The sequence below is a fragment of the Microcaecilia unicolor genome, chromosome 1, assembly GCF_901765095.1.
Source record: "Microcaecilia unicolor chromosome 1, aMicUni1.1, whole genome shotgun sequence".
In the NCBI taxonomy this organism is placed as follows: domain Eukaryota; kingdom Metazoa; phylum Chordata; class Amphibia; order Gymnophiona; family Siphonopidae; genus Microcaecilia; species Microcaecilia unicolor.
Genome location: NC_044031.1, coordinates 755,305,551 through 755,325,103, shown reverse-complemented (window position 1 = coordinate 755,325,103; position 19,553 = coordinate 755,305,551). Strand labels below are relative to the sequence as shown.

General features: G+C 44.0%; 1 protein-coding gene across 1 annotated transcript in view; it reads right to left on the bottom strand.

The window, feature by feature from the left end:
• ARRDC4 (arrestin domain containing 4) overlaps positions 1 to 19,201 on the bottom strand; it is a 62,072-nt gene extending 42,871 nt beyond the window's left edge. Inside the window, exons 1-2 of the mRNA XM_030192693.1 lie at positions 18,748 to 19,201; positions 2,420 to 2,486 (exon numbers count right to left, since the gene is read on the bottom strand). Coding sequence (XP_030048553.1) covers positions 2,420 to 2,486; positions 18,748 to 18,988 — 308 coding nt within the window. The 5' untranslated portion in view covers positions 18,989 to 19,201. The remainder of the gene's footprint in view (positions 1 to 2,419; positions 2,487 to 18,747) is intronic.
• Between the last annotated feature and the right edge of the window lie 352 nt (positions 19,202 to 19,553).

The following is a 19,553-nucleotide window of genomic DNA, read 5'->3' as shown; positions in this document are numbered from 1 at the left end:
AGCTTACAAAACTAAAATAAATAAATCATTAAAAAAAAAACCCATCAACATAAAATACTAATAAACATCAATAAAATAAAATCATACTTAAATGACAAAACGTAACATGCACAGCCTTATTTATTTTTTATTTTTGTTACATTTGTATCCCGCGCTTTCCTACTCATGGCAGGCTCAATGCGGCTTACATGGGGCAATGGAGGGTTAAGTGACTTGCCCAGAGTCACAAGGAGCTGCCTGTGCCTGAAGTGGGAATCGAACTCAGTTCCTCAGTTCCCCAGGACCAAAGTCCACCACCCTAACCACTAGGCCACTCCTCCACTGGGTCCAGATCAAATAATTTGCATTCACCACAAATTATACATACATATTCTCCAATGATGTATCCAGCCCAACTGCTCAGGTGCAACAATTGCCTCGAATACACAAAGAAGAGGTAGATTAGGAAGCTATATGGATGCCATAGATGTGCTCTGCATTGACGTCAACGTACTGGGCAAAGATGTGCTCCTACCAAGCCCATCTTGAAGTGATGGATTAGTCTAATGGATAGTGCAGTCGACCGAGATCCTAGAGATGTGTTCAATTCCCACTGCAGGCTCCTTATGACTGTGGGCATCACTTTACCTTCCACAGCTCAACGAAGAAAACTTTATGAGCTCACTAAGGTCAGAGAAAGTACCTGCATATAAACGTGTACAGTGCTCCAGAAATAAGTAGTAGTAGTTGAAGTACCAATGCCAAAGTTTGGTGCTCAGCATCAAACAAACAAATATTCTCAGTCTTGTAACCGACCCAGTTTCTTTCTATGAAGAAGCTAAAAGTGACTATCCTTGATTATATAATTATCTCAATTCAAATTTGACTCCAAAGAAGAGACGGCCTCCAATGTCTAAGGTTTTGATGCTGAATCTGAGATGGGCAGACAGAGAACTCTGGTAGATCTAAGGCCTCAACCTTAATTTAATGACCCTATGACAATGGTTCCCAAACCTGGTCCTGGAGGCACCCCAGCCTGTCAGGTTTTCAGGATATCCATAATGAATATGCACAAGAGATTTGCATGTCTTGGAGGTAGCGCATGCAAATATCTCTCATGAATATTCAAGTGTGGATATTCTGAAAATCTGACTGACTGGGGTGCCTCCAGGACCAGGTTTGGGAACCACTGTCCTATGAGACAGTACGAGTGTAAATATTTTGAAACATAAATGCCTAAAACAGCAAATATGCTCTCTGGGATGATCAGTAAAATACATTTTTCTATTACGAACAGAGCACCATTTGAACCCAATGCCTTTTTACCAGCCAGTATGGGGAAAATGGAACTTGCCAAATCAAAATAAAATGTCTAAACCTCCAAACTGAGGAAAGGAACCTCTAAAAAAATTTCTAGAAACTCCCCGCCACAAAACAAAAACTGCTGGTTCAAAACCATAAAAACTAAACTGAGGTAAGAGTACCATGGGATGGGTGAAGAGAAACTGAGAAGAGGTCCTTGTAATCTGTGAGTCAGGCTCAGTATAGGCATGCACAAGTACAAAAGCCTTCTAGGTTTCATTGTAAAATTTGGGCTCATTTTGTATCCCAGGGAATCCTAATACTGCCCATACTGAGAGAAGAGGACATTTCTCTGGTAAGGGAACACTATTTTGTGGTTTACATAAGTACATAAGTAATGCCATACTGGGAAAAGACCAAGGGTCCATCGAGCCCAGCATCCTGTCCACGACAGCGGCCAATCCAGGGCAAGGGCATCTGGCAAGCTTCCCAAACGTACAAACATTCTATACATGTTATTCCTGGAATTTTGGAGTTTTCCAAGTCCGTTTAGTAGCGGGTTGTGCTTTGGGAACGTAAAGATTGGGGTTTAAAGGAGGAATTGTAAGTTAGTGATAGCAAATTTTATCAACTAATCCCCATAGTCTTTTCCCCTTAGTTTTAAAACTTGAACTTTGTACCACAGCATTAACAGATAGCCTCTAGCAGGCACTGAAGGATCTAGTGTAGTCTTCCCGCCCTCCCTCCCCAACACCCACCCATCACTGTACAGGAGGAAACTGTGAGGGGGACCCTTTATGCGATCAACCGAGCAATCAAACTTTTCAATCGCGATTAATCATGGGGTTGAAACTTTAAATCGGTTAACAGCCAAAGTTTTTTTTAAAACTATATGTTACTACAGTTTTTAAACAGTCACTTGAGCTCCATGAAATTGATTTTCTCACCCAAATCTAGTTTCTGAAGAGAGAAAAGCTAATTCTAATAAAACTATAATTAATACTTTGCCACAATAGAAGCTATCAGATTTTTTTTTTTTGGGGGGGGGGGGGGGCAGATGCCAACATGAAGAGCCCTTTAAAAGAACATGAACAAAACATTTTAGAGAAGAACAGCACATTACACTTTCCCTACTTACCCTTGGGGAAGTTGTAAACAGAATGGGAATTCATGTTTTCCAGCTGGTAAGGTGAGAAAACTTTCACCTGCAAAACAGAACATTTTACACCAGATTTACAAACAGGAAAAACATTATTATAAACAAACAAATGAGCTCTTAAATACAAATGGGGTCAATGTTTAGCCAGCAGAGTCAATGTATTGATTTAAGCACCGATACTGGCACTTAAATTATCTGTATAGCTGGTGGTACTGAATGTACATGTGTCCCGTGACTATTTAGACTTGCTGATTGGCAGGCCTGAACTAAATGGATAATTTATCTTTTAGTGGTTGAATATGATTTTTTTTTAAATAGTAGAGCCGTCTCGGCCCTGTCCATCACTATATGGCGATCCGACCGATCAGCAATATAAAAAAGGCTCAATATCATCTATATATTTTTCAAAATACACAAATAGGGTGTCACCTGGTAATTTTCTTTCCATTAATCGCAACAGATGAGCAAGTCCCTGAAGAGTAGGTTATATCTCTCTACCAGCAGGTGGAGGTAGAGGATAAAGACTGAACATTTTACATATAGGACAGTCCTTGCCTCAGCCAGCCAGTATTGCACTAATGAGGCAGCCAGACAGACACAGAATATCATACTTCTTCCTCACAACAGTCTGGAAAACAGGCAATTCATCCCCCGAACAGAAATCTGCATAACAAGCCTAAAACAAGAAAAACCAAACCAGGGTGGGAAAACTGGACTCATCTGTGCGATTAATGGAAAGAAAATTACATCTTTCCATTACATCTAGCAACAGATGAGTCCCTGAAGAATGGGATGTACCAAAGCAGTCTTGAAGAAGGGTAGGAAACCATGCCCGTGGGGGAAAATTTCAACACCTCAAAGGAAGCATCTGTCCTGGCCATGATATCCAGAAGAGAATGCTTCAAGAAGGTGTGCAACAATGCTCATGTCGCTGATCAAAGATCTCTTCCAGAGAGGAAGGTCGCGACTCTAAACAGGACATAGAAATGGTCCAAGTAGAGTGTGCCCACAGCAACAAAGGCGGAGACTTGCCCACCAATACATAAACCAACGAAATGGCCTCCTTAATACAGCATGCAATAGTAGTCTTACAAGCAGACACCCCCCTGTTCATACCAGAGAACAGAACAAAAAAATGATCAGAATGGCGAAACTCAGTGAGCCCTGATGCACATCCAAAGCATGGACAGATGTTAAGTCCCTGCCACAATGTTCCCCCTGAAAGGAAACACCAGCTGGTTCAGATAAAAGGCGGACACCACCTTAGGTAGAAAGGAGGAAACCATTCTGATGGTCACGTGCACCTCGGTAAAACAGAGAAAGATATCCCTACAAAAAAAGAGCCTGCAACTCCAAAATCCACCGGACCAACACAATGGCGTGTGAGCTTGCAAATCAGACACTCGATGCACCGAGGCTATGGTCACAAGAAAGACTGCCTTAAGAGTCAGATACTTCAGAGATGCTTTCTCCAAAGGCTCGAAGGGACCCTGTTGCAAAGCCAAGAGCACCAAATTAAAGGGGCCAATTTGGATAAGGTGGGAGCAGGTGGGGTTCGAGATGGCTAGCCCCCTTCAGAAAAGCGCACCACATCTGGATGAAAGGCCAGGGAGAAATGCTCTACACTACCCAGGAAACAAGTCAGGTCAACCTCCTGTACCCTAAGTGAGCTACCAGTCCTTTTTTTCAGTCCCTCCTGCAAGAATGCCAAAATGCACAGCAAGGAGGCCAACACAGGTGATGCACCCTGCCCAAAGCACCAGAGATTCGGCACAGAGGGCAGGTGAAAGGGGCCAGCCACAAGCAGCCAGTCGACATCCGCATACCACAGCCATGCTTTTTTTTCTTTCTTTATGCAAGAAATCAGCTGAGAAGTGGCACTGAGCAGGAGAGGGCAAGCTGACCTGACAGTGGAAAGGGGACACCCGGGGTAGGGGAGGGACCTGGGGCGACCAGGAGGGGCATAATCGAACGCGAACGCCCATCTCCATGGGCGTCTAATCTCCGAGAACAGGTACGTGAAGGGGCGGGACAAACCGTATTTTCGAAAAAAATGGGCATCCATCTTTTTTCCGATAATACGGTTTGTGCCAGCCAAATGCATCAGATTTGAGCTTGGCAGTATCGTTTTTCAGCGATAATGGAAACTGAAAGTGCCCAGCTCAAAAACGAACAAATCCAAGGCATTGGGTCGTGGGAGGGGCCAGGATTCGTAGTGCACTGGTCCCCCTCACATGCCAGGACACCAACTGGGCACCCTAGGGGGCACTTGTAACAATTAAAAAAAAAAAAAAAAGTTTACCTCTGAAATCCATAGCTACCTTCCCTTGGGTGTTGAGCCCCCCAAATCCCACTGCCCACAACTCCACATCATTACCACAGCACTTGTGGCTGAAGGGGGCACCTAAATGTGGGTACAGTGGGTTTAGGGGGTGGTTTGGAGGGCTCCCATTTACCACCACAAGTGTAACAGGTGGGGGGGGGATGGGTCTGGGTCCACCTGGCTGAAGTCCACTGCACCCACTAACAACTGCTCCAGGGACCTGCATACTGCTGTGATGGAGCTGGGTATGACATTTGAGGCTGGCATACAGTCAGAGGTGGTTATCCCTGATTCCCTCCGGTGGTCATCTGGTCATTTAGGGCACTTTTTTGGGACTTGTCCGTAAAAAAAAAAGGGTCCAAAAAAAGGGACCGAAATTCACGCTAAAAACGCCTTTTTTCGATTATCATCCGAGGACGCCCATCTCTCCTCAGCCGATACACACCCCAGTCCCGCCTTCACCACGCACGCCCCCGTCAACTTTGGCCGTTTCCGCGACAGATTGCAGTTGAAGACGCCCAATATTGGCTTTCGATTATAACGATTTGGGCGCCCACGAGAGAAAGACGCCCATCTCCCGATTTGGGTCGAAATATGGGCGTCTTTCTCTTTTGAAAATAAGGCGGCAGGTATACCCCCCTAAAGCTGACGCCATATAGCCAGACTACCTCCATGCTCAACTGCCCAGGAGACCTAGGCCAGGAGCACTCCTAACAGAGTAATCCAGAACTAGTGGAGATCCATCCGCCTGCTGGAGATAGAGATACACTGGCTTTCTAAGGAGCTAGTCATGCTATATCACCATGTAGAATTCAGTGATCTCTATCGCCATCTGCTGTACACAGAAACAACTCACTAGTTCCTGGATTCATCTGCTACTGATGCTAAAGAATGTAAAATTATGTTGGCCCCAAAGTGCAGTAAGGTTTTGCGGGCACCACATGCTGTTAAAATTAATGCAGGGAATATACAAAATATCCATGCTAATTATTGGAGGTGTTCCCAGCCTATTTTCTCAATTCGTAGTAAAATAGTAAATGACGGCAGATAAAAGACCTGTACAGTCCATCCAGTCTGCTCAACAAGATAAACTCATTTTACATGGTGTAGTATACTTTATATGTATACCAGAGTTTGATTTGTCCTTGCTATGCTCAGGGCACAGACCATAGAAGTCTGCCCAGTCAATGCAAGGACTTATTTTAATGCAGGTTAACTGCTTGGAAGACAATATAATGCAATTACAGTAACTGTGTGTGGAATAAAATGTTGTGTGTTATATGCCACTAACTGTAAGGTGCAGTCCCCACCCCATTTGTATTAGTTGTTTAATGTGACATGAAGGAGTAGCCTAACAGTTAGTGCAATGGGCCGAGATCCAGGAAAAATCGGGTTCAATTCCAACTGCAGCTCCCTGTGACCCCGGGCAAGTCACTTAACCCTCCACTGCCCCAAGTACAAAGAAAACCCACCCCAGATTAGATTAGATACTGGACAATAGTGACTACAGATTGAAGGGTCCAATGTTGTTGGTTTTATTTATTTTTAAATAGGGCGAACTATTGCAAGTTTCCAAGTTTCAGGAAACTGCCATGATGATAGACTCAGATTGAAAATGGATAGAAGAACAGGGGCCCAGGGAATTGTGATATGTGATACAAGGCAATTGTCTCTTTGCTTCACCTATCAAAAGGCAGCTGACAGCATGCTGTGAGAAGGGAGACTATTGGCCTCTTGTCAGTGATTTGCAGAGGTGCCTTAAGGAACTAATACGTTTGTCCACAGACAAAAACATAGGAAAATAGCCTTAAGTCATGAGGCGATGCTCAGAACTCCCAGAGTAAGCCAACAGTACAGGAACCTAGCTTGCCAATGTTCTAAAGGAAATGGTATTCTAATTATATGCGAACTGTAAAAGTGAAAGAAAGAGGGGGCACATGCACAGAAGAGTTTTTCTGCAAGTTCAGCTCCTGGGCACATGTGGCTGCCAAATCCAAAAGTGAAGCACACATCTGGTCACGAAAAACATATCCACCCGTCTGGGGTTACCCCTCATTTAGAGGGTCTATCCCCAGCACAGTTCAGATCTGCCTGCACCTGCCGCTTGTGCTCTACACTGGCACCCTCCTTCCACTGACTGGGTCCCAATCGCCTCTGGGCGAGTCTCCCACTCTCACATTATCCCCAGTGATTTCTAGGTTACCTGGGCCACGCTCCCAGTGGTCCCACAGTTCCCAGGAATCACTCACAGACCCAACACACAAACCATCAGGATTATCAGTTCAGACAAACAGGGCGAACAATTATGTTTATTCTCTTAAAAATATTGAACAGTGGAACAAAATAGTGCAAATAAAAAAAACAACAGGTAACTGAAATATGGATCAATTATAACACTAAACATTTGTATACTATCTAAACAGCACCTGGGGATATCGGGACATTATTAAAATGAATTTGAGAAACTCCACTGCTTATTTCTAGGAAAAGCGGCATAAAATGTATTGTACTTTTTTGGGATCTTTCCAGGTACTTGTGACCTGGATTGGCCACTGTTGGAAACAGGATGCTGGGCTTGATGGACATCGGGCCGGTCTGTCCCAGTATGGCAATACTTATGTACACAGAGCCTTAGCAAAGAGATCTGTCTCTCTTCTCCTGGGCTGAAGCAATAGCCAGTACTACTAGGTAATTATTCAAACTCCAGGCCAATCAGAGGCCAGTCAACAAGATTTAAAAGTATACTGCTGCTTGCTTCCTGCTTGTGTTAACCTATTAGTGCCCAATATTCCCATAATAAAATCCCATATGGGAACGTTGGGCACTAATGGGTTAAAGGAAAAGAACATTTAGTTCCCTGTAACAGCTTTACAGCAAAGAAACACCACCTGTTGGCCAAATAGGAGAAATACACTTCAGGACATAATTAAAACAGGAAAATATCAAATACATTTTATAGACTTAAAAACACACTGTTTCTTCACAGTCTGTTTTCTGCATCTTTAAATATAAGTATTTCAATTTTTTTTTGTACTTCGAAGGCTTATATTTAAACAGGGGAAACAGGTGCCAAATATGTACTTTCACTTCAGGGTTTTGCTCTGACTCGCACACATTCGTCTCGCACTACCAGCATGGGCTTCCTTCTGCTTCCAGAATATATAAAAACTGGCAGATTTGAAAGATAGGGTGCTTAAAGAGAGCATTTCTCATGATTTTAACACCTACTCCTAGCTGGCACTATTTTTTCAGCAGTAAGGCGGCTTTGTTTTATGCGCTGATCTCTTGAGCACTGGGAGGGAATAGGCAATGACCTCATTGTCATATTGATTGTGTCAGACATTACCAGGTTTCCTATCAGTCCGCTCTTAATGAAGTTCATCAGTCTGGCAGACTCAAGGATTACTGCCTCCCCTGTCTGACCCGGGTAAAATCTGTTTTCCTCCCCCTCCAAGACCATTTGTGAGGGAACCAGCAGGGTTCAACACTTATCAAGTACTCTAGGTTGACTATTTCATCAAGGATACCTATAATGTGGAAGCCTTATGTTCAGATGGGAAAGTTTTTGCCCCCTTTGGTGCATGACTAGGGTAAATACTCACCCCCCCCCCCCCCCTTGTTGCTCATCAGCAGCCCCATATAAATCAGTTATCCTCTACCAGAATTCACTGGTGTTCCATCCCAGAGGGCCGATCCTTAGAACCAAACGCAGGCACTAGAGGCGAATAATGCTGGACTAGAGCCTGCATTCGCAGAATACAACTGCATGTGCCAACGATTAGCGCAAACAGCATGCTAACACAAACAGATGTTAATGAGGTCCTTTCCTAATTCTCAGTGCTCACAACAAGGAGTCTTACTGATGAAAAAATAACTCCTGCTCGGAGCGGACATTAGGGTGTTTGCTCGTGATTCATTCAAATCTGCCAGTTTTTATATAATTTGGAAGCAGAAGGAAGCCCCTAAGCTCCGTGGGAGGTGGTGGAGATGAAAACAGTAATGGAATTCAAACATGCGTGGGATAAACACAAAGGAATCCTGTTTAGAAGGAATGGATCCACGGAATCTTAGCGGAGATTGGGTGGCGATGCCAGTAATTGGGAAGCAAAACCGGTGCTGGGCAGACTTCTACAGTCTACGCCCTGATCGTGACTGGATAGATATGGATGGGCTAGAGAATAAATTTTAAGGGGCTTCGACATTAACTTCAGAACTTGTACAAGAAGAGTGCTGGGTAGACTTCTATGGTCTGTGCCCTGAGAATGGCAAGGACAAATATATACATATAAAGTATCATATACCATGAAAAATTAATTTATCTTGTTGGGCAGACTGGATGGACCGTACAGATCTTTATCTGCTGTCATTTACTATGCTACTGTGGTAGTGAGACGAACGTGTGCAAGTCACAGCAAACCCAAAAGTGAAAGCACACATTAGAGCCCGTTTCCTTCACTTAAATAAGCTTTACAAAAAATAAATAATAATTTTTAAAGCTTATAAAGGCAAAGAAAACAAACGCCAACGTGTACTTCACTTTCAGATTTGCCAGGCACATGCGCACAGGAGCTGAGCCAAGCACGTGCCCCCTTGCTTTTGCTTTTACAGTGTGCATATAATTTGAATACCATTTCCTTTAAGCAATGGCGAGCTAGGTTTCTGCGCTGTTCTAGTGGTATGGTTTCTGTGCAGTTGGCTTACAGAAGGAGTTCTGAGCATCGGTCCACAGATTTGCACGATCCTGAAATACTGATCTCTGCCATACCTGCTACAGTCCCCAATTCATGAAGCTGTCCCTGAAAACAGGGGTTTCCTACAGCTCTCACTTCGGTGAAAAGGATACAAAAACTGTTGAGTTAAACTCAATTCTAATGAATTGTTTGGATTTTGGTTCACACCTTTTACAGTTGTAGCTCAAGGCAAATTTCATTCAGATACAGTACATTATTTCCTAACCCTCAAGGGCTTACAGTCTAGGTTTGTACCTGAGGCAATGGAGGGCTATGAGGCATATTTTCAAAGCACTTCGCCTTCCAAAGTTCCATAGAAACCTATGGAACTTTGGAAGGCTAAGTGCTTTGAAAATATGCCTCTATGTGATTTCCCCAATGTGACAAGGAGCCATAGTAGTAGTATTTGAACTGGACTTCGATGGGTTTTTTTTTTTTAGGGTTATCCTTCAATGCCAACTTAAGGTTGCCATTTCACCCATCTGTAGTGGATCTCCTTTAATTTAGTGCATCCAACCAGCAAAACTAGATATTCTTGAGTGAATAAGAGCTTTCACCTCGAATCTCTAGTGTACCAACACCATAAAAGGTTTTTCTACTGTTGTCTGCTCCTATGACCAATTTGCTTAGGCACAGCAAGTTGCAAATGGCTTCTGGAACAGGAGTCTTCTGATTCCAAGCGGGGGGGGGGGGGGGGGGGGGGGGGGCACAAAGTTTCCAAATCAAAGTCCTTCCTGCCATAGCAAGACACACTCACAACTAACTTTTAAAAAGCATTCACCCTTTTCTTGTAAGCAGGTGGGATGAATACTTCATTAATCCATGCAGAGTGCCAAGATACTCTAGGCCAGTGTTTCTTAAATCTGTCCTGGGGATCATCAGCCGGTTGGGTTTTCAGGATATCCCTCATGAATATGAATGAGAAAGATCTGCACAACTGCCATCTCTGTTATAAGCAAGAACCCTCATGTATATTCATGAGGGATGTCCCCCAGGACAAGGTCAGGTATGCATATAAAGTAGCACATACGAGTTTCTTCTTGGGCAGACTGGATGGACCATACAGGTCTTTTTCTGCCGTCACCTACTATGTTACTACTCTAGACCAGGGGTTCTCAACCGAGTCCTCGGGACACACCTAATGAGACAGGTTTTCGGGATATCCAGAATATGCACGAGATAAGACTGACTACTTCCGCGACAAGGTGCAAAAGATCAACCTTGAGTTCACTACCAAGCCACCTCCTCCCCCTTCACCCTTCAACCCTCCCCCTCAACCAACCAACCCTGGCCTCTTTCTCCTCCTTTCCTGATATCACCGAGGAGGAAACCTCCCGCCTTCTTTCCTCCTCGAAATGCACCACTTGTTCCTCTGATCCCATCCCCACCAACTTACTTAACACCATCTCTCATACTGTCTCCCCCTCCATCTGTCATATCCTCAACCTCTCTCTCTCTCCACTGCAACTGTCCCTGACACCTTCAAGCACACCGTAGTCACACCTCTCCTCAAAAAACCATCACTTGATCCTACCTGTCCCTCCAACTACCGCCCCATCTCCCTCCTACTCTTCCTCTCCAAAATACTTGAGCGCGCCGTTCACAGCCGCTGCCTTGATTTTCTCTCCTCTCAGACCATCCTCGATCCACTTCAATCCGGTTTTTGCCCTCTACACTCAACAGAAACAGCACTCTCTAAAGTCTGCAATGACCTGTTCCTTGCCAAATCCAGAGGCCACTACTCCATCCTCATCCTCCTTGATCTATCCGCCGCTTTTGACACTGTCAATCATGATTTACTTCTTGCCACACTATCCTCATTTGGGTTCCAGGACTCTGTCCTCTCCTGGTTCTCCTCCTATCTCTCCCACCAAACCTTCAGAGTACACTCTCATGGATCTTCCTCCACCCCCATCCCGCTCTCTGTTGGAGTTCCCCAGGGATCTGTCCTTGGACCCCTTCTTTTTTCAATCTACACCTCTTCCCTGGGCTCACTGATCTCATCTCTTGGTTTCCAGTATCATCTTTACGCTGATGACACCCAGCTGTATCTCTCCACACCTGACATCAACGCGGAGACCCAGGCCAAGGTATCGGCCTGCTTATCCGACATTGCTTTTGGTGGCTTTCGGCACCTAACCTTTATACCCTTTCAGGAAATCTAGAATGCCGCAATTTGACGACCCCTACTTGACTGTAAATTTGTCCTTTAGATTGTAAGCTCTCTGAGCAGGGACTGTCCTTCTATGTTAAATTGTGCAGCGCTGCGTAACCCTAGTAGCGCTTTAGAAATGTTAAATAGTAGTAGTAGTAGTAGACAGAATAGAGGTAGTACACACAAATTTATCTCATATATATTTGTTGTGGGTATCCTGAAAACCTGACTGGCTAGGTATGTCCTGAGGACTGGGTTGAGAACCCACGCTCTAGACTGCCTTATACCACAGGCAGTCTCCACTGTTGCCTGTCCTCTATGAGCCACAGATGTTGCACTTCACACCCTGGAATGCATTCTCTCTCCAGACAATCAATTCCTTATTGCTGAACTATCTGCCTCCAGTGTGCCGTTCCAATTCTGGGTCTCCTGCAACTGTTTATTTGACACACCAATCACTTTGGTACTTGGCTAACTTATGCTTCTGAACAAACTAGGCACAATGTGAACACTGCTGCTTAATTAGCAGCCCTTGTTCTGCCACACAGGACTAGGTGTAAGTGCCACGTCAATTTCTTTTTCTTCTTAACATAGCTTATGATTTTGATGATGTCCCGCAGACACATAGCTTATGACCTGTTTGCATACCCTACAGTGATCTTTCATTGTGGTCTTTATCCAATCTGGACAGTACATTCTCCATGCAGCTTCAACCTGCCACAGAACATTTATATGGGCTGTGGCTGTAAAGAGTGGACATACTCTCTTAAACACCTCTTCACTGCCCTCCAATAGTATGTGGCTGAATCATTTTGCTTGACATGGAGAAAATGGGATTACTTATATGAAGCAGGGGTTCTCAAGAGACAGCAGCCACACACATCTCACCCACCTTCCCCGAACACATAGAGAAAATGAGTGGCACAATGGTGGTGGGTGACCTGCATATGCTCAGGAATAGCTCTGAGCCCTGAGAAAGCTAATTTATTCTTGGCACCATCAAATGACATCACTGGTGTTTGGCTGACATCCTACTGTCCACAGAAAATCCCAGTTAGAGATAAGTAACCTCGCTTATTCTAAACAACTAGTGATAAGGGCATAGATCAGAATGTGAATGGTATCCGCATTCAAAAAGGCCTAAACATATGGAATTTCAAATAGCAAGAAAAGCAGGGTTTAAACCCAGAAGCTATATGAAAGTCAAATGGAATACAACATCAAGGTAGAGGCTGACCGAATTTTGGTTTTGGTGTTGAAACTGATGTAGCCCCCCCATCCCCCGACATGAGCAGCTCCTCTCCAGCTCCACCCCCCCAACCCAAACAAGAGCAGCCCCCCTCCTGGATCCTCACCACCACCAATAGGCTCCCCCCTCCCATCTCCAGGGGCCTACCTTACAAGCATGGGTGGTCAAGTGGTGCAGTTTTGGGCTCCCCACTAGTTCCTACTGACTCCATTGTCAAAATGGCTGCCATGACTTCAAGTGGCAGTCTCACGAGACTGCTACCAGAGGTTACAGCAGCTATCTTGATAACTGAGCCAATACAGGTAGGAGCAACTGCCTATTCATGCTGGCCTCAATCTCAAAATGGGTGGGAATTGCTCTGGTGCCAACTACACCACCAACACTGGTTAGGTAGGCCCTGGTGGTGGCTGGTTTTGGTCATCCTCTACACCAACGATTTTTAAGTGTAGTAGAAAACACAATCTATCTTCAAAGTATGAGTGGAAATAGGTTAGATAGATAGATAGATAGATAGATAGATAGATAGATAGATAGATAGATAGATAGATAGATAGGCAGGCAGTTCAATACTGCCTGACATTTTTGAGGATTAAGGAACAATTAACTGGCAGTAAGCCAACTGGCAGGTTAGTGACCCATGTGAAAAATTATGCTGGGGCTTAGTAACTACTGCCTAAATTTGCAAACCCCTTGAAAATAGAAAGTCCTATACATAGGCCTCTTCTTCAGATGCAGATAAGAGTTCACATTTAGGGTATATTTTTATGCCTGAAAATGGAATCTATGTGGCCTCGAAAACTCATTTATATCATAAATAAAACATAATAAAATAGACACAAACATCAAATAATTAGGCTGTAAACATATCCAGCACATTTATGTGTCAAACAACACAGAAGCAGGGAAGAAAACTAGTAGAAGCAGAGATGTTGGCTTGTTCCCACCCCTTAAAAAAAACCAACATGTAAACAACACACCACTCTTTAGAAGAAAATACTATCCTACTCTAAGTATTTTTGAAGGATTGATTTTACACAACTAACTTTCTTTTACATCAAAGGGAGTTCATTTTGTTGTCTTTGAAGGACAATTTCACTTTAATGCCTGCTCAACTTAAAAATAAAAATGAGCTTCCATGAAAGTTCTACCTATGCAAGTAAACAAAATCTGGGGTATGTCTCTGGGATCTTAATCACTGCATGTGGTGCTGCCATTTCTCTCCCACAGGCATATTCAACTCAGATATTAATTGTCTTTGCAAATTTCACTCATGCTGACCTTGGTCCTAGACACTAACACAAACAATATTCATGAGCAAGACCTAACTTTGCTGTAAGAACTGAGTCACTCACAGTTGTTCAATGGAGGTAGGATGGAAAGGCAGCACGAGAACAAGTCTATGAAGAGACACCTATCTCCATAAAAGGAAAGTAGACAACTTCTTTCCTTTACAGAATACTAGCCTACTCGGGTATATGTACACACTATAGATTGTAACTGTGTATTCCATCCATAGCATATGCCCACCTTCAAACTAAGTGCCATTACGTAGGCACCATTTTATTTTAAAAAGTCTATTGTTAACAGTACCAAAAAGGATTAAAAAAAAAAAAAAAAAAAAAAAAGAGGAAGACCAACATAACTGCTATATAAACAAAAATGGCTGGCAATTTAGTCTAAAATTTTATGGGATTTTCAGGTTTAAATTCTTCCTTCAGTATATATTTCATCTCTGTGTTCAAAACGTTTTCTGGGTAGAGATCTGCTAACTATGAGAAATATCCTAAACAGTAATGGGTACACTACCACTGCAACAAGAAGTGAACTGACATGACTGAGAAAAATGCCCATTATCTTAAGTATCTCCAATGCTTCTGTTTCAAACTATAGTCATCTTCAAATGTTACACTAATATAGGGGCCCTTTTACTAAGCTGAACTAAAAAGTGGCCTTCCCATGTGCTGATGCCATTTTTAGCGTTGCAGTACATTTCCCTCATCAATGGCCATGCACTAGTTTTCCAGTTAGCACACGGCCATTAGTGTGAGCCCTAACCACCACCACCTATTTAATAGGTGGTAAGGATTAGCACACAGGGATACAGCTGTGCTGATTAGTGCCAGGCACGCCTACTCTCTTGCCCCTAGTGCTAAACATATTTTCTAATTTTTAGCGCATGGGCAGCGTGCTGAATAATTAGTAAAAGGGCCCCATCAAACATAAATGGCGAGTGACCGTACTCACTCGCAAATGCGCAGTAGAGACTTCTCTCTGCCCACCCCCGCTTCAATATGTGATGATGGGGGCGGGACAGAGAGGGAAGTCTCTACTGGCATGCTGCAGACATCGGAACCGCTCCCCCCTCCCCCGGAGTCGCCGCCACCCCTCCATCTGGCCTGAGCACTGTGAACTTACATCACCACGCAGCAGCAGGCACATCAGCAAAGCTGCCGTCGGGCTTCCTTCTCTGCCTTTGTCCCGCCCTCGCCGACGTTACGTCACACGAGGGCGGGACACAGGCAGAGAAGGAAGCCCGCCCCGACGGCAGCTTTGCTGATGTGCCTGCTGCTGCGTGCTGATGTAAGTTTACAGTGCTGCTCGGGCCGGGTGAAGGGGCAGCGGCGGCGACTCCAGGGGGGGGGGGGGCTCGGAAACCCCCTCATTCCAAAAGTAACCCGTTTTCACGGGCTCAACGGCTAGTATTTTGGATAAGAGAAGGAATGTGAAAACATACCATTTCACCTCATTTTCTCACATCTCTAAAAATGCTGTTAAAGTTGATAACATTAATAAAGCATTTTTGCAAAAAAAGCAAAATTTTACAAGGGCTCTTATATGTGTGTTTGGTCATGCAGTTTTATACAAGCACATGAACTGAGACAATATGGAAAGCAAACATATGTCTGTGTTTAATAAAATACCCATAAACTCACGGAACACACCTTCTTTACAGCAGGTGTAATGTGTGCAAAAGCTTGTGTGCATTACTGGGGGTCACAGTATAAGCCTATTTTTATTTTATAAAAGGCACATAGTCACCTACATTGACTTTATAGTTATTTTTTGACTTTCCACAGAGGCAGTGAGATATAAAATTAGCCATTATATTGTAAGTATGAATTCTGTAGGACACATGAAAAAGACAGGTACAAATCAAGGTAAGGTATACACATAGGAGTTTATCTTGTTGGGCAGACTAGATGGACCGTGCGGGTCTTTTTCTGCCGTCATCTACTATGTTACTATGTTGTGAAAAATGTGCAGAAACTTTACATCTTTACCCAAGATGGCTTACGTACTAAAGGTTTTCTCCCATTCTGAATCTGAGAAAATGGTATAGCAAATGGGGCCTCGAAAGTTAAAAGATTTTTCCCATAGGAGCATCTAGAAATAAAAGGGCAATTAAATCCTATACTGTATGTTTATTATTACTGTAGATTAATATATTTGTGATTGCTGTTAAGAGTTACACTTTTTAAATCAAATCAGCACAAAAGCAGAGAAAGCTAATAACAAATATATTGAGTCCACTAAAGATTTATCAACCCTAGTGGACTAACACACAAAGCAACTTTATTCCCCCAGTCCTTTCTGAAAAATTCTTGAACCTCCAAATCCAAAGCCAACCATGATGGGCTATATTGACGTGGACTAAATACAGGATTTGATTTGAGCTAGCACATGCCTTTCTAAAGAACAGAGGGATACAATGCACCATTTTCAATTTTTAACAAAATTGATATGCCCCTTCTATCCCACAGATACTGAACTTAGACACACTAGTACTGCCAATCAGGATACCTTCGTACATTTGGTAGTGTTTAAGACACAGCTTTTGAATATAACTGATTTAAGATAAACACCAAGGACTTTATGGAAAAATGACTTTTTTGCGTAATCAATAGAAATAAAACAAAATAAAACATAGAAAAGAAAATAAGATACCACCTTTTTATTGGACATAATACATTTCTTGATTAGCTTTTGAAGGTTGCCCTTCTTCGTCAGATCGGAAGTGACAGTCTAACAGGGTGGGGTGGGTAGGAGATATGCATGGGAACATCAAAGCATTTTAGTGATAGTCTAACAAGATGGGGATGGATAGGTGAGAGGAGGGTGACAGAGTAATACAACTTAATGGGCTAGGAAACCTGTTTTTATGGTTTATAATGGGCTAGGAAACCTGTTTTTATGGTTTATAATGGGCTAGAAAACCCTTTTTTTTTGCGGAAATCATTGCTCGTTATTCCTCACATTTGTTACCTATATAACACGAGTGGCACTGAAAAAAGCAGTCATCATAATTGACCCATTATACAAGATGGGACACTTGAACTTCACCCAGTGGCGTGGGGGTAGCAGGATAGACTTAGAAAGGGGGGAGGGCTGAGAACCGGGGAAGGCCAGGTTAATTTTATTTATTTATTGCACTTGTATCCCACATTTTCCCACCTATTTGCAGGCTCAATGTGGCTTACAGAGAACTGTCATGGCATAGCCATGTCAGGTTACATCATACAATTGGAGTTACAAAGAAGTTAAAGAAGGCAAGAGGATTTGTTCAAGCGTTTGTAGGAAAGTACATTCTGAGTAAAGTTGTATATTACAGTTTGATAGGTGTTGTATTATATAGCTAGTTAAGGGTTGAAAGTCCCACCGCCCGTTTCTTTTAAGATCCTAGTTACGTCACTTATCCCTGCCTCAAACAAAATAAAACATAGAAAAGAAAATAAGATGATACCTTTTTTATTGGACATAACTTAATACATTTCTTGATTAGCTTTCGAAGGTTGCCCTTCTTCGTCAGATTGGAAATAAGCAAATGTGGTAGCAGATAGTATATATATATATATATATGGTTTATAATGAGTTATATATATATATATATATATATATATAACTCATTATAAACCATAAAGCTGTATTTCTCTGTTTATTACCCTCCTCTCACTTACCAACACCCATCCTGTTAGAATATCAATGAAATGCTTTGATGTCCCCATGCATACCTCGTACCCACCCCCAACCTCCTACCCTGTCAGACTGTCATAGTAATGCTTTGATGTTTCACTTATATATACTGTCATCTACCAATATTTGCTTATTTCCGATCTGACGAAGAAGGGCAACCTTCGAAAGCTCATCAAGAAATGTATTAAGTTATGTCCAATAAAAAAAGGTATCATCTTATTTTCTTTTCCCATGTTTTATTTTGTTTGATTTCTATTGATAACCTTTGACAGAAACATCAAAGAATTACTTTGACAGTCTGACAGAGTGGGAGGGTGAGGGTATGCATGGGGACATCAAAGCATTTCATTGATATTCTAACAGGATGGGTGTTGGTAGGTGAGAGGAGGGTAATAAACAGAGAAATACAGCTTTATGGTTTATAATGGGCTAGAAAACCCAGATCCTTGTTAAGCCCTGTCTGTTGGGTGTCTGCCTCAGGTCCTAGCCCATTATAAACCATAAAGCTGTATGTCTGTTGATCACCCCACCCCTCACCTATCCACACCCATCCTGTTAGAATATCAATGATATGCTTTGATGTCCCCATGCATACCTCCGACCCACCCCCATCCTCCCACCCTGTCAGACTGTCATAGTAATGCTTGAATGTTTTCACTTATATACACTGTCAGCTAGCACATTTGCTTATTTCCGATCTGAGGAAGAAGGGCAACCTTCGAAAGCTAATCAAGAAATGTATTAAGTTATGTCCAATCAAAAAGGAATCATCATTTTCTTTTCCATTGATTTCTATTGATGCCTCAGGTGGAAACTCGGATGCCTCCCCTCCCCCTCCCCGGAAACAGTGAACTAAGGCTATGACACCGCGACACTCACCTGCCGGCGCTTCCCTCAAGGTGTGCTGCAAGTTCAGGTACTCCGTCTGCTCGGCCGGGGACTGGCTCCCTCCGCAGAACAGCCGGGCGGCCCCCCGAGCCTGCAGCCGCACGGCCCTGACTCGCAGCCCCCCAACCAGGACCAGCAGCACCTGCCCCCTCAGCTCGCGGCCGGCGCTGTAACCGCCGCCGCCGCCCTCCTCGCCGGGCTCGAGCGCGATGCGCAGCGTCTTCACCGCCATGGTCGCGCGCCCAGCAGCCCCGTCAGTAGCGCCTGGGGGGAAGGCCTGGCCCCACCGCCGCCGCCGCCTTCGTACGCTTTTCCCCGCTTCGTGTGGAGGAGCATCGGAGAGGCACAAACACCTCTTCGGCCCGGCTTCGCTTGTCGTCTGTCGCTTCGGTTCCAGTCACGGGTTGGCCCATGAGCGCAAAGCAAACGTAACGCGCCCCCCTCCGCGGCCACAGGAACAACAAAAAAAAAAAGAATGATTATGACAGCGCGGGCGGCGACGAGCACACACGCCGCGCCCGGATTGGCTGAATCGCCGACGGCCGGAGACGACGCCTCTGACGTCACAGTCTTCCTTTTGTTTCCCTATTGGTCAAGCCTGCAAAGCCTACCCCGCCAGTCGCTTCTGCGCGAAACTCCACGCCCGCAGCGCGTGTCAGTTGGGATGATCGCGCGAGCCGGGCCAATCGGCGGACGGTGCTTGCACGTGAACAGCGCTGGCATTGGATGAGGGAAGGCGGCCTGCGGGGGACCTGGCCAATCGGACGGCTCTTGCGGCACGTGGACAGGCGATCGTA